The sequence below is a fragment of the Leuciscus leuciscus genome (assembly GCF_965113295.1).
Source record: "Leuciscus leuciscus genome assembly, chromosome: 10".
Taxonomy (NCBI): Eukaryota; Metazoa; Chordata; class Actinopteri; order Cypriniformes; family Leuciscidae; genus Leuciscus; species Leuciscus leuciscus.
Window position 1 is genome coordinate 8,771,009 of NC_138734.1, and position 17,634 is coordinate 8,788,642.

Here is a 17,634-nt window from a genome sequence, read left to right on the forward strand (position 1 = left end):
TATTAGTTTTCTGTCGATGAATGTATCCAAACAGTTGCTCACCTTTCTAATAAAACATATACTATATTAAAGCGTCTTTGGGGTTTCAATGGTTTCTACAAAATAAAACCGGAACTCGAGGGTAATGCGGGTATGATGTCATTGATAGGCGACGCACGGACACGGTCCATGTCCTGGTTAAAACTGTTTATTTCTCTGGATTTAAACACTACGTGTCTTTAGTAAATCCTGACAGTTTTTTAACGCTAAAAGAGGGTTTGTGCTGGAGCAAGCTGTTAGCAAATCTGCCCCCGAGCCTGTAATCTTGAACATCCCCCCGACCAACGTTTTTTTGTTTTGTTGTTTTTGATTTAATAATTATGAACCAAAAGCACACTTCAGAAGATTTAACAGCTGGATTCACCAAAGTTTGCAATGTTCACAAAATTACTGATTAAAGAAAGACACTTTAAAACCTTTTCACATATACGGTTGACATTATTTAAGTTCTTTCTAGTACTTTATCAGGCTTATTTTTAACAAAGACCATAAACTAATGAAGACGGAGAATAGAAGCTTGGCGTTGACAGAGCTGTCAAAACAAAAGCCTGCTTCTGATAATCATCATCCATACACACTAACTTTAAAAAAAAAATGATTTAAGATTTTTTTTTTTAAGTCCACTAGAATTAAATAACTAATTTAACAAAAAAAAATAATAAAAAAAATAATAATAATAACACTGACATTTTTGCTTCTATTGTCTATTTTCTAGTACATACTTTTATTGAATAGTAGAAGTATGCAAATTGGAATTCAGCCCCAGTCACTGAAAATAACACAGGAAGTGTTACCTCAGCATCACTGTAGAGCCATTGGTGGCTAGTGAGGTGCGTGAAGTCTAAGAAATGTGATGTTGATTATTTGAGACCCCATCTGAAATGGCTTTTCAGCCACACACCAATCACTTCTGCAATGTTTCTGCCCTTTTCAACAATTGAAGTACATTCCAGTGAACACAATAGACATGCTGGGATATAATGTATTGTTCTTTCTCTGCATGTTGACAATGTATATTGATGTACTGCAGTATTACAAACAAAGATGTCATATATTGAATTAGATTATATATCTGCTAGCATGAGCACTTTGAATCCTATAATATAGAAATTACGCCACTTTATGCTGTCATATAAATGCTACTACTGTTGTGTAGTTGTTTAATTAGGGTTTTACAGCCCATATTACAGATAGCAAAACACATCTAGCAGATCTTTTCTTAGATATTGTCAGTACAGTCACACTGTTGTGAGTTAGCAGCACCGCAGGCTCCGCAGCAATAGTTATCCGCTGTTCATTAGTACAATCATCTCCACAGTCCCTCAAGTATACACTCAACATCATTAGGACGCACTGTAGCTGTATGATTTTAACAGGTAATTTACAACACCTCAACACTCTTGCTAGCATGTGAAAATTCACAACAATGGTTTGTTTTGACTTTAGATTATTCTGTTCCCTTTCGAGGGAACTCGCGCTGCGTCGAGAATCGACACATTGGGGAACGCCTTCAGCATGACGCGTCTGAAGCCCATATGGAACTAGTCCAATCTCAATTGGTGTTGCGTCATTACGTCACTCGTGACGTCGCATATGACGGCGATGTGGAAGCTATAAAAGGACGCCGGATCACAACAGCATCAGCTTTCTGGTCTTCAGCAAGCGTTCTATGTGCTGTACTGTCTTATTTGGTGTTGTTTTGTCTGAAAGTCACAATATATCATCCCTCATCCCTCTCTATATATATACATGGCAAATAAAGAAAAAGAATTCAGGCAGTGTGCGTCCCCTTGCCCGTGTTATTTGAGCGAGGGTGACACACTCGCTTTGTGTTGTTTGTCTGGGAGTGGAGCATGCGCTGTCTGTGCAAATGGTGATTTGCTGCCTCTTAGGACGCTCCGGTCTGTCGAGGCAGCGCGGCGTCTTCACTCATGGGGTTCGCAGATGGAGCTGGTGGATGATGTTGAGACGGCTTCGGCCCTTTCTCAGAAATCAGTAGCCAGCTCCATCGGTTCCGTTCAGGAGTTGGAAGCCCACTCTGCGGCTTCTTCTGCCCAAAATGAGGACCCGATGCTCAAACTATCTGGCTCTGAGGAGTTCGATATTGTGGGCATCGAGGCAGGAGAGACCTCGCCGCCTCTCTCTCCTCCTTCGAGGAGCTGCTGGAGGTTGTGACCAGGGCAGTGGCTAAATTAAATATTGAATGGCCATCTGAAAAACAGGAAGCGACTTAAAAAAGTAAACTCGATGAGCGCTTCCAGCAAACCCGGTCGCAGCCTTCACGCCGGAGCCTCCCTTTTTTCACTGATCTCCACACCGAGGTGTCGAGGACGTGGAGTAAACCGTTCTCTTCCCAATTATCGAGCCCCAAAGTTCATTTACATTCATCGATTGTGGGCTCAAAGGAGAACGGTTATAGGGTGATGCAGCGGGTGGAAGAAACTCTTGCATCATATCTTTCACCCGATGCTGCATCATCCCTGAGAGTTCCGGTGCTCCCCTCCAAGCCCTGCCGTACAACATTGGCCTTGGTGGGGAAGGCATATATGGCGGCAGGTAGGGCTGGTGCATGCCTGCACATGATGGGGTTATTGCAGGCATACCAGGCCGACCTCCTCAAAGAGGTAGGACGACAGTGGGGAGGTCGCCCTCAACGATATTACCGAACTTCGTTGAGTGGTTGACTTGTCTCTCCGTGCTACTAAAGAGACGGCCCGTGCCATCGGCCGCTCTATGGCAGCATTAGTAGCTACGGAGAGACACCTGTGGTTGAACCTGTCGGGCATCGGGGAGAAGGACAGGGCCTTCCTCCTAGATACTCCGCTCTCGCCTTCTGGCCTTTTCGGCCAGCCCCGAGCAGGGTCGGGTTATGGAACAAGAAGTTCAGTCCCTCTTAGCAAAGGAAGCCATAGAGCAGGTTCCTCTTCAAGAAAGGGAATCGGGGTTCTACAGCTGGTACTTCATAGTTCCCATAAAGGATGGGGAATTACGTCCTATAATTGATCTCAGGGTGTTGATTCGGTCTCTGAGGAGGTTCAGATTCAAAATGTTAACCATACCTATTATCGTGAGTCAGATCAGGTCTGAGGACTGGTTTGTCATGATAGATCTAAAAGAAGCGTATTTCCACATATCCAGCCTTCCCCATCACAGGAAGTTTCTAAGTTTCTCTTTTGGGGGAAAAGCGTACCAATACCGAGTTCTTCCATTCAGCCTAGCATTGTCATCTCGCACCTTCACGAAATGCATGGATGCAGCTCTAGCTCCACTGAGACAGGGCATTCGTATTCTCAATAACATTGACGACTGGCTCATTCTGGCACAGAGGATATGGAGGTTCAACATCGAGATGTTGTTCTGAGCCATCTGAAGTACTTGGGGTTAAGATTGTCAAGAAAAGTTCACTAATTCCTCTTCAGAGAAAAACATTCCTAGGAGTAGTGTGGGATTCAGTTACTATGCGTACACAGTTGTCTCCTGTATAAACACCATCTTGACCACAGTCACAAGTATCAAGCTAGGCCAGTCCATCACTGTCAAACATTTTCAAAGGGTTCTGGGTCTTCTAGCAGCAGTGTCCAACTTAATACCTTTTGGCCTGCTGTATATGAGGGCCCTGCAGTGGTGGCTCAGGACCAGAGGGTTTTCCCCGAGAGGGAACCCATTTTGCACGATCAAAGTAACGCGCAGATGCCTTCGTACTTTTGTCATGTGGAAGAAACCATGGTTCCTGTCCCAAGGCCCTGTGTTGGGAGCACCGTGTCAGAGAAAAATAGTGACCATGGATGCGTCCCTCACAGGCTGGGGAGCGGTCATGGAGGGCCACTACACCAGGGGTTCATGGAAGGACCACCATCTCTCTTGGCACATTAATTGCCTGGAGATGTTGGCAGTATTTCTGGCACTCAGACATTTCCTTCCGGACCTCAGAGGCCATCATGTTCTAGTACGAACAGACAATACGTCGGTGGTCTCATATATAAATCGGCAGGGGGGCCTGAGATTGCGCCCTATATGCAGACTGGCGCACCAGGTTATTCTGTGGTCCCAGGGCAAACTTCTCTCAATCAGGGCAATGTTTATTCCCAGGGACAAAAATTTGGGGGCAGACGAGGATGGGACTCCTCTGCATTCTACGAGCTCCCATGGGACTGGACGCCATGGTGCAGGCGTGGCCGAGGCACGCCTGTTCACATTTCCCCCGATTGCTCTGCTCCCAGGGGTTCAAGAGAGGGTCCGGCAGCACGGGATCAGCTTGCTCCTAGTAGCCCCTTGGCCGGCCCGAGTATGGTTTTCAGACATAATAGCTCTCCTAGCAGGCCCTCCGTGGCACATTCCTATAAGGAGGGACCTTCTATCTCATGCCGGGGGCACAATATATCACCCTCAGCCGGAGCTGTGGAAGCTGTAGGTCTGGCTCCTGAGGGGGACCGACTCGTAAATGCTGGTCTCTCAACTGAGGTTGTTGAGACCATCTTAAAATCTAGAGCCCCCTCCACAAGGAAACTGTATGCATTAAAATGGACTGTATTCACTTTATGGTGCAGAGAACATCAGTTGGACCCAGTTAACTGCCCAGTGGCTTCAGTGCTGGAGTTCCTCCAGAGTCGCTTCTCTGACGGGCTCTCCCCGTCTACGCCTAAGGTCTATGTGGCAGCCATAGCTGCCTTCCACACACCTCAAGGGGTGGGCACTTTTGGGAGACACCCACTTATTATACGTTTCCTTCGTGGAGCTAGGAGGATGAGGCCTGTAGTCCAGACCAGGGTCCCCACATGGAACCTGGCAGTGGTTCTCGAAGGGTTATCCCTGGCACCCTTCGAACCTTTGGACGAGGTGTTCGAGAAGTATGTAACCCTGAAGGTAGCCTTCCTGCTAGCTATCACGTCCCTGAAAAGAGTCGGGGACCTGCAGGTGCCATCTGTTGCTCCCTCTTGCCTCGAGTTTGCTCATGGCAGAGTGAGAGCCATTCTCCACCCTAGACCCGGTTATGTGCCTAAGGTGCCTACAAATGTAGCACGGTCTATAATCTTGAAGGCATTCCATCCTCCACCATATGTGTCGGCTGATCAAGCTGAGCTACATCTATTATGCCCGGTCCGAGCTCTGGAGGCCTACGTACACAGGTCCTCAGGCTGGAGGAAGTCGGACCAGCTGCTTGTGTGTTTTGGGTCACCTAAGAAGGGTTCCCCTGCTTCTAAACAAACTATAAGCAGATGGATAGTAGAGGCTATTTACTCAGCTTACGAGGCGTGCAACTTGCCTTTGCCTCTCCTGATAAGAGCCCACTCAACTAGAGGAGTAGCATCCTCTAAAGCCCTGTTAGTAGGGGTCTCCCTTCAAGAGGTCTGTGATACCGCTTGCTGGGCCTCCCCATACACCATCATAAAACATTACAGTCTGGATCTGCCCTCTACACTGGGTTCACAAGTTATCTCGTCTTGAGTGTGCCAGATTGCTTCACACCAGGGCATGTATTACTCAGTGTGGCGCAGTGGGCATTTCATAGGTAAGAAACCTGTTAAGAATAGTTTTGATCAATTATGAATTATTTCTAACCTGAAAACTTTTTTGGAGAATGTTATTCAAACTTTTATTACTTCACATCTAGACTATTGTAATTCCCTTGATTTTGGTCTTCTTCATTCATCCTTTTCATGCCTTCAGATGGTTCCAAATCCAGCTGAGAGGCTGTTGACAAGGGCAAAGAAATATGACGTCACCCCAAATTTAGTCTCTATCCATTGGCTTCCGGTCCACTTTAGGATCCAATTCAAGATTTTGATGTTTGTTTTTAAAGTTCTTAATGACCAAGCTCCATCTTGCCTTAAAGATCTTCTTATCCTATACATCTACCTTTAAGATACTCTGACATGGCATTATTTGATATCCCACGATCACGCCAAAAAACCCTTGCTTATGGAATCAGCTGCCACTTAACATCCGCCTTGCACCTTCAATTTATCGTTTTTAAAACTAGACTGAAGCTGCATCTTTACTCCCAGGCGTTTTAAGTATTCTTTATATTGTTTTACGTATATTTGTATTTTTACTATAGCTTTTAGCGTAGGTTCTACCAGGCTCTACTGTCACCTCATTCATTCATGCTAATATGTCTGTATTATTTATTTCTGTTTTCTTGTGATCTTGAAATATTTTTATAGTTATTCTGAGGAAGTAAGTTATATATATTTTTCTTAAGTTATATCAAGAAACAATAACACAGAAAAACAATAATACTGCATGGCCTCTGTGGGCTTCTGTATGTTTGTATTAGTGTTACTGCAATTGGTAAACTGCCAAGGTAAAAAAAAAAAAAAAAAAAAAGAGTTGACAAAAGACTGGAAATATTGGTTGTTTGTAAATTTTTTGGTTACATTCTACTGTAGGTGCATCACACTGTGTTCTTTCTCTTTGGTAGCGACACATTTACAGCATGCTTTTTATTTCTTCCAATAAAGAAATCCCAAACAACAAAAGCCACATCCTTCAAACACACTGCTAGTGCATTGCTGAGTTTAAAGAGAATGAGACTCACAATCATTCCACAGCTGTGTCATGCCGTCAACGCAAACCTGACAAATATGACATTTTAACACACAATAAGCCCAACAAAACTGTAAAAGATGACAAACAAGCAGCCTATATCGGGCAGGAGATTGTGGCTGTTGAAGAGATATGTGGCACAGAGTTCTAGAGAAGCAAATGCATCCAATTTAACACAGCCTGCAAATGAGAGTATGGGGCTGAAAGACAATGCAATATGATGTAGACTGTACAATATGTCCACACAGGGTTGCTGGGTTACTAGTGTCTTAATTGCCCTGCACTGTAGAGAACCATTATATGAGAAAGAATGAGGTGCGTAGTGACCTGAAGAGAGAAGACCTCAAAGCAAGGACGACCAAGCTCAGTGTGAAGAGCATTAAGATTAAATTTCACCAAGATTACGTGTTTGGTTTGCTGTGGAGATTGTAGCACTATTGTTATTCAGTGGCATGAAACAAGTATGTGGATCCATTGTGTAAATGCATTTCCAGACTGCACTGATTCATGCCACTGCAGATAACTGTCTGAAACAAAGTCTCCAAAACCTAGTGAGCAACCTATATAGGCCAGTTTTGAGGCATCGGGTGAACTCTCAACACATAGTTAGTTACAAAGGTTTTTGAAAGACATAGATTAATTTAGTCAAATTCTAATGTAGATCACATTGAGATGAGCAATATGACCAAAATCTTTTCTCAATATGAGTAATCTTATGCTTGAGATCATGTTGTTACAATATCAGAATTGTAGATATTTCTCACGTGCTCACACGCTCATCAAATATGTCTGTGATTGACTAAAATGAGCAGTGCCAAATCCAAAATCCCTACCTATTCACAAATGTCTACAGGTATATCCCCCACCCCTAGTATCTTGTGTTATTTGCAGAGAAGACAATCCCATAATGCATTGTAACAATGTCAAAAATGCATCCTAGGTGAAGGATGAAGTGAATGTCGATTATAAATTGTTCAGTACATATACTGACGCTTTTGACATTTCGTCTACATCGAACGCACATGGCACCCTTTAGCGTCAATATGAGACGCAGATAGATATGGGCCAGAAGGCGCCTCCTAGCGGTCTAACCCTAACCCTACCCCAGACCTAAACCTACCCATAACCGAAACAAAGCTCTGTGCGTCTCATATTGACGCTAAAGGGTGCCATGTGCGTTCGATGTAGACGAAATCTCAAATGGTCAGTATATGACGCCCTAGGATGAGAATGCGTTGGAAAAATAGTTCAGTCTAATTAAAAATGCACCATCTTATTTTTTTAAAGTATTTTTGTTTACTTGAGTGTTATACTGTTAGCTTAGCAACAAGCTTAGTAACACTCTATTGAAATGAATTGACCCTACTAAAAAAAAAACTAAAAAAAAACACACATCTTAAACCAGCCTAAGCTGGTTTGCTTGTCTTAGCTGGGATTTCAAACCAGCTAAGACCAGCAAACTAACTATTTTCAGCAGGGTGTGTTCAGTCTTCTGTGAACTTTATGTAAGGAGCGCTGCGTGTACGATGTAGGAAATGCTGTCTATGCAGATTGTTCCCATTCTGTCACTTGTTAGGTTTCATTTCAGCTAGGATGCTACCTTTGAAGGCAGCTGCCTACTATGTTTCGGAACAGAGCCAGGATGTGAATGCTCTGTTCCTGCAACGGATTCCCTTGCACATGTGAGAAACCCCAAATCTTCAGCGGGAGCCAGCTAAATTGCAAACCCTTTTCCCAGCTGACACAATACAAGCTGGAAAATACGTCCCCTTGGATTCCTCTTTTAATCTAAACATCGTTCAGAAGGCAATTCATCTTGTGCAACATGCTTAAGAAGATGTGCTCCCTAACAGTCAGACACCAGAGGCCTGTTTTTAACCAAAGCAAGAGAAGGGACAAAACAGCAATGAGTTTAGCAGCGCTACTCACCGGCTTATCGGTGAACGCAGTGGACTCAGACTGCGCCATGTCATAGTATGGGGGCTGGAGAGGAATCTTCTGAATCTCATTCTCCTTGTCCAGATGAACAACCTTCAAAGGCAACAGAACCTGAGATGAAGACGCCATTCAGACTAGTGGTAGCCACCTAAGGAACTGTGTTAATCTGTCTGCCTACATGTCCACTTACTCTGTAAAGAACCAAACAAAACTTCAACAGGCAGAAATTGCGTAAAGCCTATTTGCATGCGACAAAATGGCACAAACTGCAAATGAGTTTCTGATTTTTATTTGTATCACTTGAATGAAAGGAAAATGCAATTGGGAAATTCAATTCTGATCAGATATGCAATTTTATCATCATTATTTTTAAACAAGAACATTAATATGTTGACAGTAAGATTGAATGCTATATCCTGTAAAGTAATATTAGTATGTTTCTTGTATCACTCATGGTCTCTTTTTTTCTCACATAACAAAATTATTTTCAATTGTTCATGGCCATTTATTTATTTATTTGGTAAGTATTAATGTAAAGAATCTGACTTTGAACCGTGTCAAGATTATTTTGGGATAATGGCTGGCTTTACATTATTCCTTACTTAACAGATTACAGAAAATAGAAATCGAAAATGTAATGGATATCCTCCAGGACTTGAACTCTACTTGTTTGTGGCTATTTTTATGTTTCTTGTACCTGGAGATCAATGGTTCTGGACATATAAGCCAAAAGTTTATATATATATATATATATATATATATATATATATATATATATATATATATATATATATATATATATATATATATATATATATATATATATATATATATATATATATATATAATAAAATAAAATTAGCTGTGATACTATGTTGGATCACAGTTCACAATTTTTTTTTTTTTCCTCGGTGTGAAGCAGCCCATATGGATTCATTACTTTTTTTATAAAATGTTATCACACAAAAAATACATTTTTGGTGTGAATAGGCCAATTATATGAGTTGTACAGCAGAGTCACTGTGGATCCCAAGTACTTGTTAAAGCAGTGGTCAAAGCATGGGGTCCAGGACCCACTAGGTGCCCTCAGCAAACTTCTAAAGGGCCACAGTTTGACGTAACTTGTTTTGAATGAATATTATTAGTATTATTATCAGTAGCAGTATTAAACAATTAAAATAAATTAAATCATAATAAAATGCTCAAAAATACATAAAATGATCATATTTTTCTTTTTAAACAATTGTTTAAAATAAAAAATACTTTTTTTATTGATCCTCTTCATAGACATCAATAGTTTTTTTATAAGAGATTTGAAGGCTAGAACTGCTAATGCCACGACTGAATTAAGCTCCATTTGGTCAAAGAGAATTAGTTCTACAGGCTATTAATGTTGTGTCTGTATGCCTGTGAATTCACAGAGCCATTTATATCAGCATTCTTTTTTATCTGAAACTGATGAGCTTCATTCAAAGGGTTGTTGGCCACCTGCTGATCTCTTCATATCGCATGCAAGAGAAAACATGGAAATAAAAGGGCTCTGACAGAAAGTGTCTCAAACACGCACACAAACATGTTTTTCTGACTAAATGTAAGTTTTGAAAATATTTCACACCCAGAGTTTCTCTAGGGGTCCAGAGAGAGACTTGAGGATGCAAAAACATGAAAATGGGTTATGCAGTGTTATACAAGATGCGTAGGGGGGCAAAAATAACGACGGGATCATCTTTCGCCCACGGCGCACGAGAACAGCCACTGAACAACTGCTGTAGATGCAACATACGCTCTCTTGCCTATGAAGATACACACAGCAGAGGAGCGCTTTCATTCCATCATGTTTAATGGGGGTGTGAAAAAAACTTCTTCCAACTAACTGCTTGACGGAAAAACAATGCCCAAACCCATCCAACGAGCTCAGCAAAGGCCACGGTGTCATTGTTTTCAGAGCAATTTTCATTAGGCTTATACAGTGTGCTTGTCATGAAGCTCTTCCTTTGCTTGCCGCTTCACTGGCAGCAAGTGCAATGGTTTTAGAAGTTTGGAATGGGATAGTTTTTCAACCCTTAAGTACTAAAGCGGAAAGTCTTTTCCAAACCTAAATAAAACGTCTGGAGATGCTTGAAATTGCAACTGTCTTCGAAAGAAAGGAGAGAGAACAATCAAGCGATAGCAGCAAACCTTTTCTTATTTCCTTACGAATCAAAGAGCGAGAGAAGACAACAACAACAAAACAAAAGACGAAGCCGCTTATATGTGCAGCCGGTGGTTGTTTGGCTCGGAGGGCTGTTTTAGTGGTTTGATGTGACTGAATTGAAATGCTTAAATGTGGGATAATCCTTCAGCAAAGATGGCCTTTGAGTAAAAATTCCCAACAATCACCGCCTGCCTATGTCACATTTCTGAGGGATATCTATTCACTGTAAAGAGGACTTTAGCTTTACGGAAGATTTCTGAGACAGTGGAAAAATTCAATTTATAGGAAGAATAAAAGGCTTTGCTGGCTCTTTGTTACAGCAGCCAACTATTTTGTTTCTTGTTATCTCTTCCCCGGGGCTGTGCTGAGAGGGAATGGGAGGGAGGAAAACGCCACAGAGGCTTTCACAGGTTCCCTCATTACCTAAAAGTAACACGGGGACGGTGTCAGTCAGGCTTTTAGTGGCCTTTCGTGTACATGCTGCTTATCGTATTGTTGCAGGTACAGTATCCTCTAGGTCAGCTTTGGCTGCTTCTGTAACAGGTCTGTCCCTCTGACCTAAATGTAACAGTACACGAGACTTATTGCATAATTATTCTGGGTCATGTTTTCTAATAAAGCACTGTCACTTTCAAAGACCCCATCAAGTGGCTTGACAAATGGAGTTTTCTTTTACCTGTGTTGAATATTTCTGTTGAAATAGTAAGTTGTGGCAGGACATACTGTATATAAGCAGGACCTAAAACAAACTTTTTGCCCCACCTGCCAATGGTTGGTGACTTAAGAAAATGTACCTGCCATTAATATTTTTTACAGGCCAAAAACAAATCTAAATTTTAGATACCAGTGAAAATTCACAATTCTCTATTCCAATTTAATTCCACCTGTAAAACGTCTCGGGCTACGACTACAACCCTTGTTCCCTAAGAAGGGAACGAGACACTGTGTTGTAACGACACTAAGAGCGTTCCCCAAAGTGCCATTACGACACAGTGCGAGTTTCCTCGAAAAGGAACTACTAGCCTAACTAATATAAATTTAAAACATTATTAAAGACAATTAAAAAGTCAGTAATAGCACAAACAAATGCAACCAAACAAAGATACAAATGAAATAAACTGTGCTTTTCAGGTTGGTCTAACAGCACCAGATCTAACAGTCTTCTTGTGCTTGAATATTTTAATTGACAAGACTTAAACTTTGGTGACAAAGCAGCACTGGCCGGACAACTGTTCCGAGCATCATTCACGTTTGTTCACGTTCATGTCCTCACAAAATTGCATAGTTAGAATTCATAAAAATTTTACTGGCCAACCAGTGATTGACACCGTTTCAAATACATGCCAACACTGATTTTTACTTGCATTCAGTGCTTGGCGAGTGTTCATTTTAGTATATAAGTAATAACCAATAAGCTTTAAGTTATAGCAATGGGCTGCTTACAGTGTAATTATAGATATAGTAATTACATAAATTAATTACAGCTGTAAATACATGCAGCTTCTTTAAATATAAGATATAAGTAAAAACATGCATGTGCACAATAAGTGCATTGTATCAAATGATCAATTTAAATGTAAATATATAGTCAAATAAAACTGGGATCACTTTTTATGTATTAATTCTAAAGCCTTTATATTATATTACACACTATTGAAAAGTTGGGGGTCAGTCATTTTTGTGATACTTTTATTGAAACACATTATTATTATGTGTTAATTATTATTAATATTAATTAAGTGACAGTTAAGTCATTTAGAATGTTACCCAAGATGTCTTTTATTAAAAAGAAAAAAAAGAAAGAAAAATACTGTTCTTTAAAATTTTCTATTCATCAGAGAATCCTGAAATAAAATGTATCACTGTTTCCACAACAGTATTTAAGCAGCACATCCGATTTCAACAATTATATGATCATGTGACACTGAAGACCTGAGTAATGGCTGCTGAAAATGTTTAAATATTAAAACTTTTATATATATATATATATATACTGTATATGTATGTATATTACAATATTACTGTTTTTACAGTATTTTTAATCAAATAAATGCAGTTTTGGTGAACAGAAGAGAATTCATTCAGAAAAAAACAAAATCAACCGACCCTAAACTTTTGAACAGTAGTGCATATTAAATTTATATTAAAAATAAAATCTCAGTATTAATTGACAATACATGTCAATATAATTGCTCATGCAAGTATGTAACTTGCAAAACAATAATACAAAGCAATGATATGCATATTAATGGTGTCAGCAAATTGTTTAATAAAAATAATAGATCATAAAAAAAACAAATATAAATATTGATCCATTGATCCAAACACTCTCAAACATAACAGCCATCATTTAAACCTGCTTCATGACAGGCCTTAAGGATCTGTTTTGAAAAACTGGGTCCACTTTGATTTCATTTTGACTTTAAAGCAGCCACTTGTATTTCTTTGAAGCATTTTTCAAGTTCAAGGGCACACACATGGTTCCATGAGATTTGTTGACGATGTGTGTACCATGTAATTGAAGCACACACCAGGGTGACAATAACAAGGAAAGAGGTTTAATAGTGGCTATGTATGCGCACTCAACTTTCTATAGAGGTCTGTTGTAAGCAGTTTCCTAGCAACACTAAAGTTGTGAGAGCAACTGTCCTTTGTTTACACCAACTAAAGGTCTTCCCTTCTCCGACACACCCAGCCATCTACTGCAGAGGACCTGATCTTATTGAAACGTACATGAAATAAACAGTTATGAGATCTGAGCAGGGCACCAGATAAAACTCACACTCACATATTCACGCAGGTCAGACATCCGACCCTGCATGACTCAAAGAAATCATTAACTCCTTCAACACTCTAAAAAGCACAACAAACACATAAACAAACTCAAACAAAGTTGTTTTCCATTTTTCTTCTTCTGCCAGAGATGGATATTTGTACAAAAGGAAAGAGGAAGGCAAGACACCTGCAGTTTATAAATGCAACTTGCCTGTGATCTCCTCCATCCTGTGTGCTTTCAGATCAGACACTCTCACAGCCTGAACATGTTTACACGTTTTTTACAATTCTGCACACCTGCGTGCACCTGCACGGATTCTGCGCACAGCTAGAGCCAAATGTCTCTGAAGACCTGGAGAGAAATTCAGTTTCCAAATGCGTTCGGAAAGGTTGTGAAGATTTTGTAGAACCGCGGTAACCTTCAAAAGACACCATTGATTTAGGGAAGTTGATTTTTGCGCGGCTTCGTTCGAAATTAGCATTGTCCACCAAGGACGACATACCTCATTTAGTGTACATAGTCAAAGACAAATGCAAATGCACCTGCTGTTGTGTCATGAATGCTAATTACAGTATCGGACATCTGCACAGAACCGCACACGGACTGAGGAATGTCAACATTTGTAATCTCACAAATTAAAGTGGATCGGTGTGGCGCTTATTAACGTTGTTTAAGTAAAAATTTGCTTAACTGCTTGATAAATGTCAAAATGACAATTGTAGTAGTGTAGATGTTTTAGTAGCACTTTACAATAACCCAGCTAACAGCGAATTTGGTTAACGTCAGGGCCGGCCCGAGGCATAAGCGAACTAAGCGGCTGCTTGGGGCCCCCTCGCCACCAGGGGGCCCCCAATCGATTTTTTTTTTTTTTTTTTTTTTTTTACATATTAATTAACTTAAACAAGTGACATATATGAATGAAAGGATTAATAATTCAAGACAAGAAAATTCTGATTTCATGATCAATATACCTGCCTACAACTGCTGCTGTCTCTGCCAGTGTTTGAGTCATGCGCATAACCTCGCGTGCATAGACAATTTGTGCGCAAAGTCACAAAAATTTGATTTGATCAATTATTTATTCTTTAAATGTAATGATATTCAGAACAGAACAAGAATAAAAAAAATAACTATAAACAAGCCAAAACGAAATAATTTAAAGCGAAAGTGAAAGTAAGCGGCGTTGGGCTCACGTATCTCTCTCATTAGACTCAAAATGTTTCAACATTCGCGATGGATTTGGATGGTAAACTATTCTTTATCATAGGCTTTGTAGCCTACTTCACTCACGTTCCAATATCGACGGAAAAAATCATCCTCTTCACACGCGCAAAAAATGTGCTTGGAAACATCACAGTGGAAGATTACAAAGCTGGAATATGTGTGTGTGTGTGTGTGTGTGTGTGTGTGTGTGTGTGTGTGTGTGTGTGCGTTTGATTTATATTACATTGTGGGAACCAAATGTCCCCACAAGGATAGTAAAACCTGAGATCACCTCCATTGTGGGGACCAGCCAGCGGTCCCCATGAGGGGAATGGGTAAATAAACATACTAAATTATATTTTTTTGAAAATGTAAAAATGCAGAAAGTGTTCTGTGATGGGTAGGTTTAGGGGTAGGGTTAGTGTAAGGGGACAGAATATACAGTTTGTACTGTATAAAAACCATTAAGTCTATGGAGAGTCCCCACAAAGATAGTGAACCAGACGTGTGTGCGTGTGTGTGTGTGTGTGTGTGTGTGTCGCGGGCGCGATCGTACAGTGGAAACATAAAAACATACTCCGTCATGTTTCATACAAGACATCATTCAAACTGCAAAGTGTTGCAAAACGTTGGAGGATATTTTGCAAATATTTTTTTTAATATGTTTTGTGACAGTTTGTTTTCAGAAGTTTCCAAGAGTTTGTAAAAGAGTAAAGAAAAAGTTAAAACTTTAAGTAGCCTATCTATTTTTTATTAAGTATTTATTTTGTATTAATACATAACCTAATTGTATTAATTTATAATGTAACATTATAGCGTGACATTGTGTCAATAATCGTCAAGCACAGGTGACTCTGCGTGGTGGGAGGGGGCCCCCAAATCAAATTCTCCTTAGGGCCCCCAAAAGGCTCGGGCCGGCACTGGTTAACGTTCATTCAAAGCTAACTGGTCATTAATCTCAAACATTATCAGAGAAAAAAATAATACATTGTAGTTTGTTACTTCTGTTACTGTTGGGAGAGCATTCAAACGTAACATTTCCATAATGATTCCAGAATGATAAAATTAAACGTTCATATAACCAAGAGGAAGTTATTTTTATTAAAGATTACGAGGGCACGGAAGTTTTAGCGTTTGGTGAGCTAATCAAATATTTAAACTATATTTAATTGAATTATGTCATCCGAGTATTGTGGACTCGCTCTCTTGTTTCATTCACAGCTGCTGCCATTTTGCGCTGATTGTTTTGTGGACTGTAATGGATTTTAAGATAACAAAGAGGTACAATTTTAAAACAGTTTCATCTCAAATCAATTTCTCTTATCCCCATAATTATTTATGTGGCGAAACCGTGTAATAAGTGGTATGACTATACAGTATCCCTTAAATATCCGTCTAGTTTGAACTTGCCGCTTTGCGTTTAAAAACCTAATAAAATATTTTAACTCAAGTCAATTTTTTGTGTCTAATTATTTGCTTATGTGACAAGTAGCCGTGTAATAAGCAGGATGTAAATTCCTTAAGGGTGATGCAAGACCACCCTGATCCACCTGTCGGGGTTCTGCGATAACATTGGATGTACATTATCCCTTACTGTAGATCAAGCTAAATAATGTACTTAATTAATGTTATCTATGGAGCCTTGTTTCAAAGTGTTACCGATTAGTTTATGCGGCATCAATTCTGACTTTTAAGACCACAAATGTGGAAAAGGGAAAAAAAGAAGAAGAGTGGAATAAAAAATGTCATAGAATTGACCTGAAATAAAAGAAGCACAGGAAACTAGATAGAATTCATTACTTCAGACTGGGAAATGTTAAATAGCTGCCCTGGATTCCCTAATTACATCTTGCATAGACTTTGGACTGTATACAGCATGAGATCATCTTGGCATAATGGTCATCATTCGTTCAAGTTCAACTAGCTGGATTCTACATGGTTTCACAATCATTTCAATATGCTCACTGCTGTTGTTGTGGTGCTTGTGCAACAAAATTCGATACCTGATGTTTATGATACAATGATACTTGATTTTTTACCAGATTTTTTCATGCTTTTCAGTTGTGTTGAAGGTGATTAAATCAACAGTTTATCAGCAGCTGTTAAAGATATTAATATTTACAAACAAACTCTCTGCAGCTGTTTCTTGGGTGGAATTGGAAATGAGCTGTTTTAAATTAGCGCTCCATTAAAATTGTGCTAAAATGACCAAAAGTGATGCGTGTAGAAACACTGCATACAGAAGATAGCGGTTTCTTTAGATTATCATTAGCATTGCTTGATCGTGGGGAACTTAAATTAGGACAAATCATGGATCGCAGGCACTATAAACCTCGAAAAGTTGAAACTTTATGAAGATAAAAAATGTGAAAGTAGTGATTTCAGAGGCAGACTCAAGACATTACGGTGTGTTAAAGAGGAAGACACCCTACCTGGATCTCGTCAGGCATCAGGCCTCCTTTCATGTCGCTGCTCTTTTTCTTGGGTGGCGGAGGGGCCGGCTTATGAGCAGGGGGGAGGTCGGTCCTGTTGAAAGAAAAAGAAAAAGAAAAAGGACTGACACCCGGTACCATGAGAGAGCTTCCATGGGGCCGTGACTTAAGCCTTGTGTGAGCACACGTAATGAGGAGTTGTGCCCACGTCTGCCTCTCCCGTCTGCCGGGGGGTTGATAGGCATCTCTTTACAATGCCTTTGTTGTAGCCAGTACCATTTCAGCCGTGCCCTTTCAATGGCTTCCACTAGCCATGGAGAGAGAGGTAATGAAACCAGATCATAATGGGCAAAATGGAGAGGAAAATGAGAGTGCTCGGACAAGGGTGGGTTTGAATTTTAGCCCACCAGTGTTATCATCAATACCATAAAGTGTCAGACAGACAGCAAACAGCACATGGGTCTTATCCATGATGTGAGGCCCAGTATGGAAGGGTTGAACAAGAC

General features: G+C 40.3%; 1 protein-coding gene across 2 annotated transcripts in view; it reads right to left on the minus strand.

Moving 5' to 3' along the window:
- Positions 1-17,634, minus strand: part of LOC309508477 (uncharacterized protein) — a 70,411-nt gene that overhangs the window by 23,470 nt on the left and 29,307 nt on the right. For both annotated transcript variants that reach the window (XM_082183123.1, XM_082183124.1), the window contains exons 2-3: positions 17,129-17,222; positions 8,515-8,616 (exon numbers count right to left, since the gene is read on the minus strand). In XM_082183123.1, the coding sequence (XP_082039249.1) occupies positions 8,515-8,616; positions 17,129-17,222 (196 nt within the window). The remainder of the gene's footprint in view (positions 1-8,514; positions 8,617-17,128; positions 17,223-17,634) is intronic.